The 20175-nt window shown below is 39.7% G+C and overlaps 1 protein-coding gene across 3 annotated transcripts in view; it reads right to left on the bottom strand.

Annotated features, from left to right (window-relative positions):
- Nucleotides 1-1086: 1086 nt before the first annotated feature.
- The window catches only part of A1cf (APOBEC1 complementation factor), a 70623-nt gene continuing 51534 nt past the window's right edge, over nt 1087-20175 (bottom strand). For 2 of the 3 annotated variants that reach the window (XM_021151317.2, XM_029472880.1), the window contains 6 exons: nt 14551-14648; nt 10194-10467; nt 8048-8253; nt 4760-4896; nt 3955-4106; nt 1087-2321 (listed from right to left, as the gene is read on the bottom strand). In XM_021151317.2, the coding sequence (XP_021006976.1) occupies nt 2170-2321; nt 3955-4106; nt 4760-4896; nt 8048-8253; nt 10194-10467; nt 14551-14648 (1019 nt within the window). In that variant the 3' untranslated portion in view covers nt 1087-2169. The remainder of the gene's footprint in view (nt 2322-3954; nt 4107-4759; nt 4897-8047; nt 8254-10193; nt 10468-14550; nt 14649-20175) is intronic. The other variant, XM_021151318.1, reaches the window with a different exon arrangement.

Raw genomic sequence — 20175 nt, 5'->3', positions numbered from 1 at the left:
TCTCTCTCTCTCTCTCTCTCTCTCTCTCTCTCTCTCTCTCTCTGTGAATAAAAACAGGTTATGGTGAGTATAAATTTGAATATAAGAATTACTTTAAGGGAAGTTGAATTTTCTTTTTAAAGTTTGCTTAATAATTAGTTTGAAGCCATATTGGAGAGCATGTGCTTGATAACTCTAATGACAGCTATATGATCACTTGTTTTTGACTAAAACAATGTATAGGCGTTGTGTATTTGGTGCAGATTGAATTATAAAGGAAAGAATGAAAGAAGCGGAGTGGATCTACAAAGACTCTAACAGTCCCACTCCAAGCTGCTTTCTCAAACCACACAGGAACCTTCCTGAAACACTGATGTCAGGCCCCATGCCAAGACTCTCTGATATATTTGGCCTGTGAGCTTGGCCTTAACTGATTGAAAGCTCTTTAGGTGTTTTGGATATGCTGCCAAGCTCGGGAGTTCCTGTTCTTAGGAACACAATAACCCGAGAAAGCAGGCATAATTCAGGAAATCCAGAGCCTTTCGTTTCAGCTGGGGTTCTCAACTTTAGATGTCTAGCTAGACTTAAGAGAACCTAAAGGTTATGAGGTATTCAACTCTGGTTGACATTTCCCTGGCTTTGATTGGATGGAATCTGGCCTGATTTTAGATTCCAGAATTCCAAGGAGTTGACAATATTTTCTGTACTTTTGTCTTTATTGTCTCTTGAGTTCTACAGACTTTCACAAGAGCCAAAAGCTTTTTTGTTTTTGTTTTTAAAATGGGAATTCAAGTGCCATATCTCCTAAAATCCCCAATAAGGCTGGAGTTATATCTAATTTGTATCAGAACATTACATCCTTTTTACCTGTATGTAGCCTCCCTCCCCCAGTCACTATCAGATGGTCTAAATCGGGACATTTTGGAAAACAACACTTTTACTGAATGCTAAAAGGGATGGTCTCTAAGCAACCATGATGGGTATAAGGCTTTCCTGGAATAGTTTCACTATAAAGGGACTCAGTCATAGTAAAGCCAGCTGCACATATTGAAAGACAATCAAAAGATGGGATGGTCAATGATTCTTAGTAGATTACTATGAACTGGGTAGAGAACTCAAAGGTAACCTCAATTTTAATGCAACTTCTTGGAGATGAGTATGGTGTTGTGTGTAAACAACACCAGCATGGGGGGAGCAGAGGCAGGAGGATCACAAGATCAAGATAGAGGCCAGCCTGGGCTACCCAGCGAGACAAAAGCCAAACACTTTTCTCTTTGAAATGACTTTTTGGTCAAGTTTCTGATTATGAAAATATCATAGTGATTTTTATGTAGGTCTGATTTACTTTATAGTGTTTGGGATCAGCAAAATGAGTCTGAGATGAAAGCAAATGAGTATGGACAAGCCAGAATTTCCTGACCAAAAAATAAAAAACACAAAGTCATCTTTCACTCTAGAACTTGGTACTGGCATGGTTTCTGTGATTTGGGAATCCTTGGGCAGGGAAAGGATCCTGAAGGAAAACAGTGGCTTAAAGAGTTGAATAAATACAGGGCTTGGATTTGTCTCAAGTATATCTGAAATACATTGTACTGATTTCTAGAAAGTCCCCAGAGGTTGCAGGGACAGGAGGATGCCGACCTATGACAGGTGAACAGTGTGGAATGTCCAGACCAAAAGTGAGAAGGAATCTATAATGTTTCAGACAGTTTTGCTGAGCTCAGCCTGGGATCATACTCCACACTGTATGTAATGCTGAAGGCCTCTTACAGAGCTTCGTGCTTTTCTCTGGTGTCTAAGTTCTGTGAATGAAGTAGCAGCTGCCAGCCAGTGACTGAGATGGGCATTTTACTGGCTGTGCCTTACTATGGACTGCCCAGCTCTCCGTACTAAGAGCATATGCTAATTTGTCAGGGTGTTATCCTCTTCCTGAGACACTCAGGATCCTTGGAAGAACAACTTTTGCTGTCCGTGGATCTTCAGGTTTCTGTTAAGCTAAAAGCTTAACATTTGATTTTGTTGAAGAATAATAGTCACATTTCATGAGTAATACGATGAATAAATCTTGTGGTCTCAGGAAAGGCATTGCTTTGGGGGAAGGTATGACTTGTGATCATGAGGGATCTGGCTAGAGGTTTGTGTCTTCTACAGATCCTTCTATAAAGGCTTATTCTTAGAGGACAGGGATCTTTAGAAGGTTCCATATGCATCGCCTCGGGTGGTCAGTGCAAAAGTAGGGTAGACCTCATAGGTTGTATATGCTGCTAAGTCTTGTCCAAGTGTCACTGCTTGCTTGAGCTGGGCTGTAGACACAGGAGCGGTGGCACTGGGGACAGCATATCCTGGAGGAGGAGGCAGAGACAAGTTTATGAAAAGCATTCAGATTCCCTCCCTCTTTGGCACATTGTTTTCTTTTAGCAGTACTATAGAATTAGCATATTGCTTATAACAAGTGAGTCTGTATGTTGAAAATGTGCTCCAAGGGGATCCAGCACGTGGGCTTAGTTGTGTAGAAAAGCATTGGTTTTAGGTGTCCATTTTTGGGTTTGCTCTTTGTAGGTTTTGAAACAGGGTCTCTCTCTAGGATACACGGAGAACTGTAAAAGCTATCTTATTTAACCAATGGAAACGATACCTTTTCTTTCTCTGTTGTTTGGATATAAGCTAAGCATGCTTTCCCTGGTACTGTGGCTTTCTCACTTTTTCTGAAGAAGTCCCACCCAATTCCTTTTGCCACGTGGCAACAGCTTGGCTTACTTTCCTTCCTTTTCAATTGCCTTTCGAGCAGCTGCTGAGATTTACAGCTTGCTTAGCTATTTTGTTATCTGCCTATCTATCTATCTATCTATCTATCTATCTATCTATCTATCTATCTATCTATCATCTATCTATCTATCTATCTATCTATCTATCTATCTATCTATCTATCTATCTTCCATCATCTTCTGTCTGTCTATTTATCTGTCTATCTATCCCTATAACTTAACTGTCCTCAAGCTTATTTTAATTTGTTTAAAAATTTTTGTATTAAACAGAATAAGAATCCTGGAAAGAAATTCCAGTCTTTCTGGTAACACCAGCTTCAGTGATGGCCTGTCTCAAAGGATGAGATAAAGGGGATGGAGAGATAGATGGCTGTGGTTGAATACATACTGATCGCACACAGGATCCACTCATGTTGGCTGCCCAACTGCCTACAACTCCAGCTTCAGTGGATCTAACACCTGTGGCCTCTTCAGGAAGTTGCACTCATGTAAACACACACACACACACACACACACACACACACACACACACACACACACGTATCCTTCCTTCATTTTAAAAAGATGAGGTAGAGTGTAACGGAGCAAAGCAGCTGACCCTGACCTCTGGGCTCCACACATACACTTGCATACAAACATATATATACTACACAGACATACACACATGTGTATGCACACATAGGCATACACACACAAATATAAAAGAAAAAGTAGAAAAATCTCCAAACAACAAGTAAAAGTTAGCCAACAGTGGTCAAATTGCTTAGTCTTCCCAGTCCTAGGCTTCTTTATTTGTAATACAAAGGGATTGCACTTCTAAGTCAACTGTTAAGCACCATAAGGGTCCTTGTGGGGAATATATAGTTTGCTGAGCACTTTAGTGAGGACCCAGCTCATAGCTAGAGCTCCAAAAAATACCAGCTAATAGTAGTACCAAAGTCACTTCATAATAGTAAAAGCCAATTCACACCAATTCAGACTCAGCAAGTCAACAGTCTCAGGGGTGCTGACTCATTCAGGATCGTGGGCCATTAAAGAAGAGGCAGACAGATGCCAACCAGCTTAGGCTGCTTTGGTTCTGTTTCCCCCTCTCTTTTCTGTCTGCATGTAGTTGAGGGTTCTACAAAGAAGCTCCCCACCCCCACCCCCTGTCCCCCAGACATTCTGCAGCCTGCTGTTTCTGGCGTGACTGATCCCCGCTCCCCAGTACCTGGAAACACAGTGGCAGATGTGGCTGTGGGTGCTGTAGTCCCAGCGTCCCCTCCTTCTGTGGGGATGCCTAGTGTCTGTAGAGTGTGCTCTGCAGCATACCTCTTCGCTTCATCCACATAGGCGCTTAGCTTTGGAGGTATGAAAGGGTGGCTGGAAAGCAGTCAGCAATGTTAATTATTCAGAAATTTAAGTACTCAGGTTAAAGATGATTGGATGATGGGATTTTGTGTATGTGTGTGTTTCCTGTTTGTTGTAAAAAGCTTCTACATACAAGCCTACACAGGCATATTTGTGCATTGATCCCGCACCTCAGTAGCAGATGATATTCCTGGGAACACATATAATTTTTGCTGCATGACTCTTCTAAGGTAAAAGATGGTTCCTAAATATATATAAATGCAGCCTGGTGGTAGAATCTGGAAGGTGATATCTTTTAATGATCGGGTCTTTGATATGAAATTTAAAAGGTGGGACAGAGGGTTATACGGTGAAGTGGCAACTTTACACAGGTCACCTGTGTCAACCTAAACACTGCAGGAAGGAACCACTTACAGGCTCTAATCATCTCTCCTTTCCATTAGTCAGTTATCCTAGAGAGCCTTCCCAATGTTTGAGACTTTGTGGCTTTTAGGTGCCAGTCTAACAGCTGGTGCATAAATACCAGCTGAGCGAGTGCCTGCTGTTTTATTTAATTACAAGGGAGTGGGTTGGGTATGTTATTGGAGTGAAGATCAAATACAGTTAATACCCAGGCTAATCTTATCTAAAATTTCAGTTACTAGGAGTTTGGAGAAGGTACCCACATTGCAGGATTCTGGCTGGCCAGTGCTGGGATAGTTACTTTGTAGAGGAATAACTGTCTTTGGTCTTGTCCAATGGCAGAATGCAGCTGGTACACTGGCTGTCCCCAGTTATTTTTCTGACAGATTTCTTCTAATATCTACAAGAGAAAAACAACAGTTTCTCCCTCAAATGTCACATTTGCATTGCTTCTCTAGATTTTAGGCTTCGAGCTCTGAACTTCAGATTCAACTAATAGAAGAGAGAAAAATGTCATGAGGTGTAATGACTCATAAAATTTTAGTTGAACTTAATCTGGACTCTATTTAAACTGTGAACATTTATTATAGTTCATAAAATCATTTTCTCACACCATTTACTCTAGTAGTTTTAGTTTAGTCTGTGTATATATATATATATGCATACATGCACACATTATATGAATGCATATGTATGTATAATTACCAAGAGCTTAACTTTACTTTTTGTGTATGTATTTATTCCAATTTTTGGGAAGTTGTGGTTGTAGCACTATGTGGGTGGGTTTCTCTCTTATCTGCATTTAAGCCCTTGTGCATAGGGTTAGGGTTAAGGTTAGGGTTAGGGTTAGGGTTAGGGTTCAAGGGTTAGGGTTAGGTTAGGGTTAGGTTAGGGTTAGGGTTAGGGTTAGGGTTAGGGTTAGGGTTAGGGTTAGGGTTAGGCTAGGGTTAGGGTTAGGTTAGGGTTAGGGNGGTTAGGGTTAGGGTTAGGGTTAGGGTTAGGCTAGGGTTAGGGTTAGGTTAGGGTTAGGGTTAGGGTTAGGGTTAGGGTTAGGTTAGGGTTAGTGTTAGGGTTAGGGTTAGGGTTAGGGTTAGGGTTAGGGTTAGGGTTAGGCTAGGGTTAGGGTTAGGATTGTTATGGTTATGGTTATTGTTACGGTTAAGGCATTTAACTTGAGAACATATCTTTACTTCTTGCCATTCATACAATGTTTTTTTTTTTTTTTTAACTTCACATTTTTTAAAAAAAATCAGGAGGTCTTATGGGTTAGCATTTGTTTTCTCACCTATTTCATTTGTTTTATTTTATGCATATAAGTGAGTGTTTTGCCTGGGTGTATCTGCATCACATGCATGTGCCCTCAGAGGCCCACAGAGGGCATCAATCTGGAACTGTAGTTGTCAGCTACTCTATATGGCTGTTAGGGATCTGACTGCATCCTTTCAAGAGCATCAAATGTTTTTAACCACTGATCCACCTTTCCATCCTTTGGGGCAGTATGTACAGATCAACATTAATATGTATTCGCAGCGGTGATTTGTTTTACTGAGTTGGCCTTGTGCCACTTTTAGCTATTTTTATGAGCACCTGTTTTTGTTTCCTGCCTGCTTAGTTACTCTTTACTTCTGTAATCACCCTGAACAGAGATTTCCCCCAAAAGATTCATGTTTACTTTACCCTAAAGCTTTGGGGATGCTGAGGTCCTGACCCTCCATTCACATAGCAGATTTAGTATCTGTGTCAGAAGAAACTGAATATAAAATATAAAGGAACAGTGCCTCCCCCAGCCCCAAGCTCAGTTCTCTGGAGCCTCCTATCTCATTGTTCTCACATTAATACAGCTGCTGTCTCCCATGACATTTTCCAGTTTATTAATTTGAAGACTGAAGTTATTTTTCCATTATTAAAAAGCACTTAGTAGCATCTCCCGTCATTTGTAAGCATGCTCTAAGGTTCCCTGAGTCTTATCAGTTAGCTTTGACTGGTAGATAGGCTGTCTGATCATTTATGCCAGTTGAACAAATGTACTTAGAGGCATGGTCTCTGCAGCTTCCTCTTGGGCAGGGCACTTCTTGATCCCTGTCTACTGGTTGGCGATTCCTACTTCTAACGGGGGATTAGTCTCCAGCCACATTGGCTGGGGTGGCCTGGTCTTCAATTTTTCAACTCTATTTGTAAAAATTTAGAGACACCTTAGTTAAATATTTCTCATTATGGCCACCCTCTCATCTAGCTTTAATGTGTAAGCAGAGAGTTTGGCTCAGAACAAATATTTTCATCTTGACCCTTACCTGATTTCCTTGTAATTATCTGTTCATGTGTCAGTATTATCCCACTAGGTTGTTACTTGATTTATGATTGCAAGGATTTTTGTTATATTCATTTTTGCATCTCTAGTGTCTAACAAACATGCTTCACCAGAAAAGCTCAATAAATGCTATTTTTGAAACTTATGATTCCTGTTTGCCGTGGGGATAGACATTCCTCTGTTTATTTATTTATTTTTCTGATTGCCTGAATATAATTTAAGAAAAATTACTTAAAGTTACATAAAAGAAATCATTGATAATACCTCTTCTTTCATTCTCTGGTCAAGCTTCCAATATCATGTTTGTTTGGCTCTTGGTTGCAACCCTGAGGCTACTTGTTTTCTTAAATCAGAGTTCTACCTTCCTCCTGAGAGCAGAGATGTTTCTCTTACAATCCACAGACTATAACTATAGCTATTTGGCTTCGGAGGGAGAGCAGGTGATGCACAATAACAGGAGAACCTGGGCTTAACAGGGATTGAGTCTGTTTTGTTTTAATTTATCAAACATAGTATGTAGTTTCCCTATTGGAATAATAATTATAACTTTCAGTTTCTACCAATTAAAAAAAAAGATAGTCACACAGAAACGTAGAAACACAACAGTAGATACCATCATGATACAATTACCATCATAACACTGCCCCAGTACAGAAGACTTTATATGACTGATGGCATTTTACAGTTTAGGATTTACCTAGGTTCCATGGTCAAATGTTCTCTCTCTCTCTCCCTCTCCCTCTCTCTCCTTTTTATTAAAATTGTGGAATTATAATATAGTTACAGCATTTCTCCCTTCCCCTCCCTTTCTCCAAAGCCTCCCACATGCCCTCCCTACTTGCCTTCAAATTTATTGTCTCTTTTTTCATTAATTGTTACTGCATGCCTATATATATATATATATATATATATATATATATGTATATATATATATATCTTGTATGTATATTTCTTGGCTGACCATTTTCCATTTGGCACTGGACAACCAAACTGGGGTCTGTGCTTTGTTTTATTTTCATTTAAGATTTTGGTTGACATTCCTTTTCAGGATTTTGTTTGTTTTTCATTTTGCTGGGTCTTGAAGAAGTTCCATTTAGTGCCAGAATGGCAGCCGGTCTCAGCAGCCACTGGGAGTATGCTAAGCTAATTGCCACAGAACAGTATCCCAAATTAAGATCAACTCTAACCATGGGAACAATGGTCCCTGGCCCAACTTAACTACCTCTGGATTGATCTTACCTACCTGAGGAGCAAGTTTAATTCCTTGTGGTTTTAAAGAGACAGTATTCATCGGGGTGAGCTCCATCCCAGGCAGAAGATCATAGAGTTTGTCTTCTCTCTTGTCTCCTTTGACGTGGTATCCTCGACCCAGGCCTGTGTATGCCAAATACCCACGGCCGCCCAGTCCTCTCACCCCCGCAGCCCCTACAGGGACATTCATGTAAATTTCTAGGAATGTAAGAAGGCATTAAACTGAATCAAACCACCAGAAAATCACCCTGAATCTTACTGTAATGGAAAAGTTAGCCCAAGTCACATTGATTACTGCCCGGAGGACGGACAGATAACCTAAGATTCTAATGTAATGAAACTCAACCTCAGGTAAGGCTCACCATAGACTCTTGCTTTCTTAAATCTCCTTCGGAAGGAAGCAATTCCTTCAAGGAGACTGATAAGTACACAGCTGCTTCAAATTTTGTCAGAAGGAAAAGTATTTTTTTTTTAACTACTGTTTTGTTAAAATTTTTGGCAGAATCACTAAGGTTCAGTATGCTCTTATTAAAACATCCCAATATAATATGACAATTTGAATTATAGCTAGTCTGGGATAGAGACTATTAGAGTAAATGCCACTCTGCCAGTAAGGCAGAAGTGAATTTGATTATCACATCCATGGTGGGTCATCAGACAAACATTTAGAAAGCACCTTTTCTTTAAGTTCACCACTCTCTTATGCACTGTTGATGTGAGGCTTAATTTTGTTGAGTTTCATACAAAGATTCCTTTTTGATTTTTGTTTATCCATATTTCTACAGTGATTTCCTATTGGTGACATAAAGGAATAAACCATTAAGTGGATCACTCTTTGCCCATAAATATCATTCATTGATTATGTTTTTGTTAATGCTATGTATTATTTCCCCTTGGAATGGAGTTTGCGTTTTTTTCTACATCACAACTGGTTGATAATATATAAGATATATGGATTAATTAATGATGCATTACATATATATGCATAATGTCTCATGACATAATTTGTTATAATATATAGAAAGTATTTCAAATAAAATCTTCATTATCACTTTTGTATTACAATTTTGGTAGGGGTAATTGTATTATGAGAAAAGAACTTTTAAGGCCATTGAAGAGGTCCTAAGATGTTCAATTCATTTTTCTCGCATGAAAAATAATGTAACATAGTAAGAGAATTGTTTCCATAGTAATCTGGATGGGACTATTCTAAGTTACACCCAAGAGTGTATTTAAACACATCATTTGTTTCTATTTTCTAGATTGCTATCATATGTGGAAAACAGGATTGGGATCCATATAATGTTGGCTATAACCAAGAAAAACTACAATAAAAGATACCACAAGGCAGAGACAAATTACTTTTATCATTTACTGAATTTCCTGAGCTCAGAAACCTGCTCAAACAGTGAATCTGTGTAGGATTTAAACATAAAACACAGTCTGACAGTGAGATTGAGTTTATTTTCTATTTTAATGTATTTGGTTTCCATTATACTAAAGAAATATTAATTTCTTTAATTGTTTGCCTCTTTTCAAAGTGATTGCACATAGATGGGTTACACATCTGCCACTACAGCAGTCAGGAGGCAGAGGCAGGTGCTGGGGGGTTCTTGAGCAGCCTGGAATATACAGTAAGCCCTTGTGACCAACATGCAGACAAACACATGGAATAACAAAGGTGTGACACACATATCTGGGAAGGAGTTCATATGAGAATGCCTCATTGGAGGAGGTTCCCATCGGGCAATACTGCTCTCCCTTGAAAGTTCTGTAATCAGTCTAGTTGGTCTAATAAGGAGGAAGAAGCAATGGTTATAGAGCTACGTTGTATTCTGTGCCTACTTTGTGGATCCCTCAAGGATCTAATTTATATATTGCGCACATTCATATCATGTTCTGACAAGTATTTTCAATAACCAGTTGTAATGTGAAAAAACAGATTCTATAAAACAAGAGATGCTGATATATTCGATTTTTAGAAACAGTTTTCTACTCTTTGTTTTTTCTTCTCCCAGTGATTCCACCCAATCTCTTTAAGGCTACCGAACTATATAGTTTGTAGTTCATCTAAACTCTAGTTTATTAGTCATTTGAAATTTAGGAGTTATGGAAAGACAAGAACTAGCTAGTGTTACCTCTGACAGAAGGGGTCCTGATGAGAGCCCTGTTGCTGAGATGTCCTTTAGTAGCTGGGAAATGAAGACTTGGAATGGCTGCATAGGCTTGGGGGGTATAGAAGACAGGAGCTCCAAGGTAGGTTGTGGTAGGGTCATAAACATGACTCAGAGGGTAGGTGTATTCTCCTTGCAGCATGGTGTTCCTGCCACCGGTGCCCCGGGTGTACCTAACATAACTGTCCTTGTCCACTGGCTTTGCCAAGGTCACTTCTATTGGGGAACCATCCAGCACCTGTTGTAGAGAGTGAGGAAAAGCCAAGCTGAGAAGTCATCCGACAAGTCTTGGTCTACCATTTGGTGACTTGCAATTCTTAATGGTTTTGTCCCTTACCAATCCCATGCTTCTGTATCAGTTGACTAGTCTCCAAGTAGTCTTGTTGATAGTTGCACAGAATGGCAACAGGCTTAACAATGCCATTTTGACTACTGAATTTATAATACAGAGACAGTCACTGAGACATAAAATTATGCAATATTTTCTATTAAGTGTGATACTTGTGTTTAAAATCGCATAGTTATGTAAGTATAAACAGCTGGGGATCTTTATGGGTGAAATACAGGTTATGCAGCATGATAAAATGCAGGTGATAGAAACCAGTAAAGATATCTTATCATTTATTAACACTCTGGTGAGCAAGTCTTGCCAGGTTCAACAAAAGGCTCATTGGAGCAGCTACCTAATAGGTATTTCCTGGGGAGGGAGAGGAGCCTAGTTAGTTTCTACTCAAGCAAGAGGAACCTAATAGACTGTTGCAAATGTTTGCCCTACTGTGAAGTTGGAAGTTTCTAAATAGGGATGTCAGGGATATGGGTGATAGGGATACTGAGAACTCTCAAGTCAGATACCACTTAAAATATGGCCTTACACTGAAGGAGCTGAAAGGGTTTGCAACTCATAGGAAGAACAACAATATAAACCAACCAGAGCCCGCCTCCCCCCAGATCTCCCAGGAACTAAACCATCAAACAAAGGGTACACATGGAGGGACCTATGGTTCAAGTTGTATATGTGGCAGAGGATTGCCTTATCAATGGGAGGAGAGACCCTTGGTCCTGTGAAGGCTCGATGTAGTGTAGGAGAATGCCAGGGCAGTGAGGTGGGAGTGGGTGGGTAGGTGGGTGAGCACCCTCATAGAATTAGGGGGTGGGGGAGGGGATAGAGGGGTTGTGGAGGGGAAACTTGGAAAGGGAATAACATTTGAAATGTAAGTAAATAAAATATCTAATTAAAAAAATAAAAAAAATGCCCTTAAGAATTATTGCAATAGCCAGACAGGCGGCATACACCTTTAATAACAGCACTAGGGAGGTAGACAGGAGGATCTCTGTGAGTTTGAGGCCAGCCTGATCTATATAGTGAGTTTCCAGAAAGTATAGCCTACAAAGAGATACCCCTCTCTATCTTAAGTACCCAAATTAATTAGTTAATTAATAAATCTTTTTTTTGAAAAGGAAAGGAGTGATCTTGCTAGCCACCGTGTACCATTTCACTGGTCTCCTTAAATTGTAATATGATCACTATCTTACAAAAGATCCCCAAAGTCTAACTTTTTCCAATAAATAGAAATAACCATAGGTATAATAAGCAGCTTAGAAAAACTAATGCATAATTTTTATATTATGCTTAAACATAGCAGTTAATAGTATTTAGTAATAGTATAGCACATATTTAGCTACATATTTGTAAACATTGTTATAGAAGTGTCTATGTAATAAACAAATAATAATTGAGCTTCCTGACTGGTTACAGTGTGACTAGCTATCCCATGCTCCTGCCACTGCCTCCAGATTCATAATATTCTGTATGTGCTTATTAAAACATTCCAACGTAATACAGCCACTTGAACTTGGCATAGAGACTATTACAATGAATGCCATTGTTTCTGTCTGTAAGTCTGGAAAGAATTGGACTAGTTCATCTCCATCCCTTCCCCACCAAAATGGACTATCTTTTCTTAAACTTTAAGCCAAAACAAAGCCTCCCTTCCTTAAAAATTGGTATAACTTAAACACTTTTCAACTGGAATTATTCCAGTGTATTATTTAGCACTGGGTTTATGGTTGCTGGTTCTTCTCAGTAGATACCAGGTGAATTCAGGCATGTTTATTGAGGGAAAGCTACCTTAAACATTGTTTTTGAAGTAGTATCATTTTAAAGATGCTAATGTAGTAATCAATGAAGAAATAAAGTTTTGGTCATAAGGTACATTTAAATATCAATTGATTTTACTTTACAATATATATATATATATATATATATATATATATACTTCAGAGTCACCACTTAATTCCCTACAAGAGTGTTGCAGGTCCCTAAGGTTGCACATGCCCTAGGCTCCCCCAGGTCTGAAGGAATCTTTGCTGGGAAGCCTTTCCCTTGTTCTTCACATCCAGTTCCCACCAGTGTCCAGTCTGCAGTCTGTTCTGGTAATTATTCTATATAAGTTCCTCTTTGGGCTCCTGGGTCCTCTGATTTGTCATTGAGTTTGGCCGACAGGAACCTTGTATATGAGGATAGGGATGAGACTACAGTGAACTTAGGATGTGTTTTCCTGGTTTCCTCCCTGAGATGTCTTCTTGGACCCACTATATTATTTAACCAAAGACCTTTTGGAGAAGATCCAGCAGCCTTAGGGCAGTATGATTCTAGATCAATGTTCCTTCCAAGGGGTTTGCTCTCTACAGCTTGGTCTCATTTTGGGCCACCTCTGTGAAAACCCTGGGGGCCATGCAACCTCCAAAGCATCCCCTGCAGGAGGACCAAATTGAGGACTGCCTGAGAGACCAAGGATTGCTGGCGCAGACAATGACAACCATTTGGTAATTGCTGTTTAGAAGAGATGCTTTCATGGGACCAATGGGGTACGGGTGGAGGGTATAAAAAGCATTGTTCAGATGAACTTGCTAAGGCATCTCTTACCTGCTCTTTCTATTGTGCATTTACTGCCAGAAATCTGTGAGTGCTAGCCTCTGACACTCTATTTTTGAATCCCCCTTTCTCACATTTGTGGAGTGAATTTCTTTCTACCCAACCTCTACTGGAATCTGAACTGATAGAAGACTTAATGGGCAGAGCGGTCTCCTGGGCCTTGTGCTCTGACCCAATTTGCTGTCCTCGGATGTTCTCTTAATATTTCAAATTCCGCCATTAAGACAGACTCGCCTTGCCATAATTTACCCTTTGAAAGTATATCCAATTTTCATACATTCTTTTGCACAGAATCTTCTAATCCATGATGGTTTTCTGAACTCCTTCATTTGAACTTCTTACTTCTAAATGTCTTTTAATAACATCGAGTTGACTACTTTGCAGAGGTGTTTGTGGGCCTGACTTAGTTCTCTAGACTCTCAACCCCTTGATAAGCATCTTTGCTTTGATTAATTTTGCATCCTGGACATTACAGATCAGTGGCCCATAGATGGGTTTTAGTGTTTATTTGATTGATCCAAATACTATATAAGTTTCTGTAGACAAATAAACAGTAGGCATATATAGAAGTTGATTTTCTCCTAGCCTTCACTCTTGGCAAGGAGAGGAATTCTAAGCCTCCCTGTTGGGAAGATCAAATACCGAGATCAGAATGACAGCTATCTTGACCTTTTTTTCTGGCTAATGTTCCTTAAATCACTGCATTATAAAGTACAATAATTAGAAATAATTGGAACTTGGGGGATTTGGTACTTTGAATGAGAATGTGCACCATAGGCTCATGTGTTTGCAATCTTAGTTCCCAGCTGATGACCTGTTTGGAAGGATTAGGGGGTGTGGCCTTGTTGGAATAGGTGTGTCCCTGGGGCTTTGAGGCTTCAAAAGCCCAAGTGTCTCTCTCTGCCTGATGCCTGCAGAGCAGGATATAGAGCTGTCAGCTACTCTCCTGCCTGCTGTGGCATATTTTCTGTCATGATGATAATGGGCTTACCTCTGAAACTATAAACAAGACTCCAGTGAAATGGCTCCTTTTATAAGAGTTGTCTTGGTCATGGTGCTTCTTCACAGCAATAGAACACTAGCAAGGACTAGGGGAACATCTGGAAAAAAACTTGAATCCCTTCTTCACATAAAAATTGAGGTCAGTGACTTGTTCAAGTCATAAAAAGAAGTAAGTGTTAGAATTAGCTACCTAGCCACTTCCTTGTTCTCTGTATCTTTTCCTGCCATTTCTCTATTGCACATCCCCAAAGGACTGCAGCTTCTGGGTCAGTGGTGGGGAAAGAGAGCTGGGCTAACATGGACTCCAGAGGTTGCTCTTTGGTAGAGCATGCCTATACCAAGTATGGATGGAATCTGTGTGCATTTTCTTCTTTCTTATGTTACCTTGCCATTCAAAGCCTTCATGGCTTCAACTGCATCTTCTCGGTTACTGAAGTGCACAAAAGCGTAGTCTCGGATCTTCTTCACTCTTTCCACAGCACCTGTTGATATGATGGCAGCAACATTATTAGCAAACTTGAGACAGTGATGTGGCTAGCTTCCAAGGGTGAGATTCCTTTGCATGTCTAGGTTGAGAATTCTGTATAGTCAATATAAGTTTTACTTGTTATAAAATGCTGATAACCTGATTTATTATAAATAGTTATGAACTAAGTTTTCTAATCCTAGATTATAGGAAATTTAAAGGTAAGGATAACATCTTAGTAAGGAGATATAAAAATATAAATGGTAAGAAATATAAAAGATAATATTCTATACAAGGTAATGTGTTACTAAACTAGCTTGATATTGGTCATCTTATACACATATATTTATTTAACTCATTTACTTCAAAATACTGCTGTATCTTGGAGGTTCAACCAAGGTATAGAAGTAAGAAAGTTCAATTGCAGCTAGAGCAAGGGGATGAACAAGGAACTACTCATGCAGCCTTGGAGAGGAGAGGCGGGTATATCCCCTGGTTGCTGAAGTCTTCCCCCAGTCTCTGTTGTGGAGAAGAAACAATACTGTGCAATGATCCATGGGCGTGAGAGAAGTCACAATTTCCCATCCTATTCGCATTGGTCAGATTTCAGCCAGGAGTATTAGCTGCTTTGACCTATTATGTCCCACCCCCTATTATGTGTTAGTGTGGCTCCATGGAGTGCCTGATCTTGTGTCCTATGGTGGAACTTTCATCCAGGTCTGCTGGGAAGAGAAGGAAAATCAGGTCACATGAATATCCAATGTCACGAGAATGTGATGTGGTATCTGTGACACTTCCTTCACAGCTCAGTACTATCTTCCTTAGGCTTTTCATGAAGTCATTTACTGGTAAGTGATCATGGTGTCAATGAAGTGTGATTCTGGGCACTGTAGAAGCCTGTGGGAAAGACTTAACTCACTCCCATTAGAAACACCACACTCACTCTGCTGAGAATACCCTATTTTATTGTCTATAAAGGAAATCTGGAACTAGGGGAGCCATTAGCAATGTGGTGTGCTAATTACTGTGTAGTTAATTTTATTTTACTTTTATAAAAATACAAGGAAGTTACAGTTCTAACAAAGGTGGGTTCATAATTCACACAGCATGCAGCTAACTAAGAATCATATGTCCCATGCACTTAATTAACATCTTTAAGTTGTGGCACATGCCTTTAATCCCAGTACTCTGGAGGCAGAGGCAGGTGGATTCTGAGTTCGAGACCAGCCTGCTCTACCAAGTGAGTTCCAGGACAGCCAGGGATGTACAGAGAAACCCTGTCTTGAACACCCTCCCCCTCCCCAAATGTTGCTTCTGAAAGCACATCAGAAATCTAAAATAGTTTCTGCCTGTAGTATTTGAAAGATTGGAGAAAACTACTTATCTACTATTTCTAACTTGTTTCTTATACCGAAGAGTTTCTGCTTATGCACAAGGATTTTCTATAAAGATGCTGGTTAGGCCACCATAGAAATAACAAAAGAAAGCAAGACCCATTTTCTCAGAAATGATTCCATTTGACACATTGTTTTTTACAAGCTCCATTGAGTCTTTAAAGAGATTAGAGTAAGATGATATGCACTTACATGGTAAGATCGAAACCCTATTGTCTGTTTCTAAAATTTATAATGGGATAAAATGTGAGTATCTGTTTTAAATATCTCAACCCACGTGTAAATACAGACAAACTCAAGTCCACCTATATTCAGAGATACCTGGAAAGGTGGATATCAAACTGCTAAGCATGGTTACTTCAGGAACAGAGAAAAAAGTGTTGGGGAAAGTGAAAGCATTTTAATTATAGGCGCGCGTGTGTGTGTGTGTGTGTGTCTGTGTGTCTGTGTAGTTATGTGCATGTGAGTGCAGGGGCCTGTGGAGGCCAGAAGTTGGTGATAGATCCCAGGGAGTTCAAGTTACAGGCATTAGTGAGTCAGCTGACATGGATGCTAGCAACTGAATTGGGGTCTTCTACAAGAACAGTGCAAGCTTTCCAGTCCCATGATGAAATTATTTTAATTGACCTGCTTTTATAAAGATTAGTTTAGTTTTTTGTGTAAAAACATCCAGAAAGCAACCTATCCTATTTTTATGTAGAAAGGTCATTGTACATATTAAGGATAACATATTAAAAAAATAGTTGGACAAAGATGCTTAATGTTATCTTTTAAGCATACTGTTGCCCGCTCAGTATTCCAAACAAATGTTTTCTTTAGCTGATGGTTAAGTGGAATCTTGTTTCACTACCACCTGAGCACACTGGTTATCTTTCAGCTGGTGTGATTTTGAAAGGCTGGGTTTCTTCATTTCACATGTGGTTCTCAGAGTCAACATGACGTAACACCATTCCCAGGAAGAATCGGAAGAAAAAGAAAATCCTTTTCCTATCGGAGTTCAGTTGCTCTCTCAGATTCAGGGTCACTGGAGCATTTAGAACTCATACTGTACCGCATGGTTCAATGACCATGAATTACCTTCCTTTGGAACAATGGGAGACATGTGATCTAAGGGTAATTTTAAAGTATTGCAGTAGTTCTCTCTCCATTTAGTATCTTAAGTATCATAAGAAGCCCTTAGTGTCTCATGGCAATAATTACACAGAGCAAAATTATCTGGCCAGACTGAGACAATGAAATAAAGGCATGTGAGCCCATGAAACACAGGACATATAATTAACTGAGATTTTAAGTCAATATCCTTAGTCCTTCAGTGTTGGATGGAAGGGTGAGAAAGGCTTCATCCCACGCTTGTCTTGGTCAATGAGAACCAAGGATCATTGAACCAGGATGGCCTCCACCCCTCCCCTCCACTCTGCTCTTCTGAGCTATAATTTCCTAAGGTGTGTGTGGGGGTGTGTGTACTTTAGCTGCACAAAATATCATTTTCACTTACCTCTTCCTTAGTGTCAAGGATACAAGAGCTAGTCTCTCAGTAAACACACAGAGTACAATGTATTATCAATTTCCATATACACCATCAGTCATGTTAATTATGTAGCATTGATATTGATAATGGATTTGGGCGTTCTGAAATTCTTGCTAGTATTGAAATTTTTATGCTTTTTTAGCAGCAATATTCAGACTCTGCTTATGGAAAGTTTCATTTGTGAAAATTTGAGCATAGAAAGTAAATTAGAAAGTAGGGGTTTGAATAATACAACATGAATTTCTCCCATCTAGATACTACCCTGGTCTAACCCTACTTAGAGACCAAACAAGAGCCACCACTTTCAGAGTTATTTATATTCAGGGTTGGCTAGCTTCTGTAGAATAGCAATGGCCACAGGCTTTCCTTTAAGATATTCCTCCTCAGTGCTTGCTATCATTATTCAAGGCTTATCTGTCGGCAAAGAAGAACTAGATCTGTGATCCTAACAGACATTAGGAAAACACGCTCAAAGTGTAGTTCTTTACTCAGTAACATTAGCTGCATCTGGGAATGTAAGAAATGCAATACAAAAGTGTGCACTCAACCAGATGGGGTGAGCAGTCTGCTTTCAGCAGTCCTTCAGATGATTCTGCTACTGGCGAACTGTTTAAGGGAAAAGATTTTACACAATACCATACTTAGCACGACAGCAGATACCCTAGACTTCATGAGAACAAAGTATCAATGGCCCAAGGTTTCTGTGGCCATTGTCATTTGTTTTCCAGAATATTGATGCAGTATTTTCCTAGGTCATTCAGGGTTCAAATGATATACAAAGTTAGATTTTCAATGAATAATGAGGTCTCTCAAAAACCCAAATCTTTAAAAAGATTGATACATTATACTGTTGCACTGAAGAAGAAATTTGTGGATTTTTTCTCTATCTCCACAGGATATATATCTGCTAGTTGTTCATAATCTTTTAGGCATCACACACATCATTATAGAGCCCCAAGTGTTGTGCCACTGGCCTAAGAAGTGCCCCAGGATTGCTGGAAATGTTTTAATAATAATATAGTATTATGCTGGGGGTGGTTGTAACTGAAGATATGGGAGGAGATGGGGGAAGAGAAAGGAAGAAGAGGCAAGAAGGAACAAGTTGGCATTCATTATTTTCTTACAGCTTCCAGGACACTATAGTCTAGGCATATTTATCTTAAATGTTCAGACTGGACTGATAATCACTCACTATAAAGAAAAGAGTCAGTCTTTCAACATTTCCTCACTCTAACCTCTTTCAAAACAAAAGCGCCATTTTAATTGGAAGGGAAAGTAAGTATTATTCACTCTGGGAAAAACAAAACCCAACCTGAAGCAGATGAAACCTATACACATATGTACTAGCTCCCAGTCCGGTACAACTGCATTGAGGTCTATCATTTATCCATGAGTGATTTGTCTTAGGATTTTGCTCTGCATTCCAAGCACAGGATAATTTAGCTGTGACTTCTCTATAAATTCCTTCCACACACAGCTCACATCTGTTAATTCCTCCCACAGTGCGTGGCATGCTGGAGCTACTGATGGAGTAGCAGCTGCAATGAATGAATGTGTGAAAGGAATGAGGGCTGGTGTGAGGGTTCAGAAGGTTGTTAAATCTGGGGTCTGCCAGCTGCTAGCTGTGTGACGATTTAACTACTCTGAGCTCTGTTTTTTCCGCATTATAGGAAATAATAGACACCACCAGGGAACCTGCAGGATAGGGCATTATGATGTTAAATGGCATGTGATGTGAACACGCCCACTCTAATTCTAGAGGATTTTTTTCCCCCAGTTTCTGTAGTAACTATGGATTCACAGCTGTTGGTATCCAACCATACCATGATACTGAATGTCAGGGAAGGCAGAGTTCTTGAGGGTGAAGGAAGAGAAGTGTTTGAGAATCTCTCAACTGAAAAAGATGATATCCCTGCTAATTATCTGTAAAAAAAATGTTATATGCTTATTACCATTGTAATATACATGTAACATCACATCCACTTACAATCTGAGGGTGTGAACACTGTCAGGAGGCTTAGTAGGACAGCATCATGGCCCATGTTTGTTAGCATCCTATAGCAATTGCCCAAGAAACTCTCAGTTGCATGAAGATGTTTTTATGATAGACACAGGCTGGTGTGACTGAGGACATTCCCAGACAGATGAACAGGAAATGTCAGGAGATGCCTTTGGTTGTCACCTGGGCAGAGTGCTATAGCTGGCAGGGGAAGGCATGGACCTTGCATGTTGTTCAATACCCTGTTCAATCTACCAAGGATGATTTGCCCCCCAAATGTCAGTAGCAAAGAGGTTAGGAAAGCTGTGTTAGAGGTTAGACCTCCAGTAAGAGCCAGACACCATTAACATAGTAAATATTTACTTTGTTCTTAGTCTGAGGGTCTAGGGACAGAGGAGCTAACTAGAGGGAGGGTAACTCATAGAATTTAGTTTGGCAGAGGTGATGTGTATTCATTAATAACTACACAGATGAATATAAACCATAATATTCCTAAGTGCTGTAGGACCATATGTCTCTTTTGGATCCAAAAATGGTGGAATACCTGAACAATATACAACCTATTAGGAGAAGTGACTAAATAAAAGCTATTCCCCTTAACATTGTGGGTAATGGCCTCTGG

The sequence above is a fragment of the Mus caroli genome, chromosome 19, assembly GCF_900094665.2.
Source record: "Mus caroli chromosome 19, CAROLI_EIJ_v1.1, whole genome shotgun sequence".
NCBI classification, from domain to species: domain Eukaryota; kingdom Metazoa; phylum Chordata; class Mammalia; order Rodentia; family Muridae; genus Mus; species Mus caroli.
The sequence above is the reverse complement of the archived record's forward strand: the minus strand, read 5'-3'. Positions and strand labels throughout refer to the sequence as shown.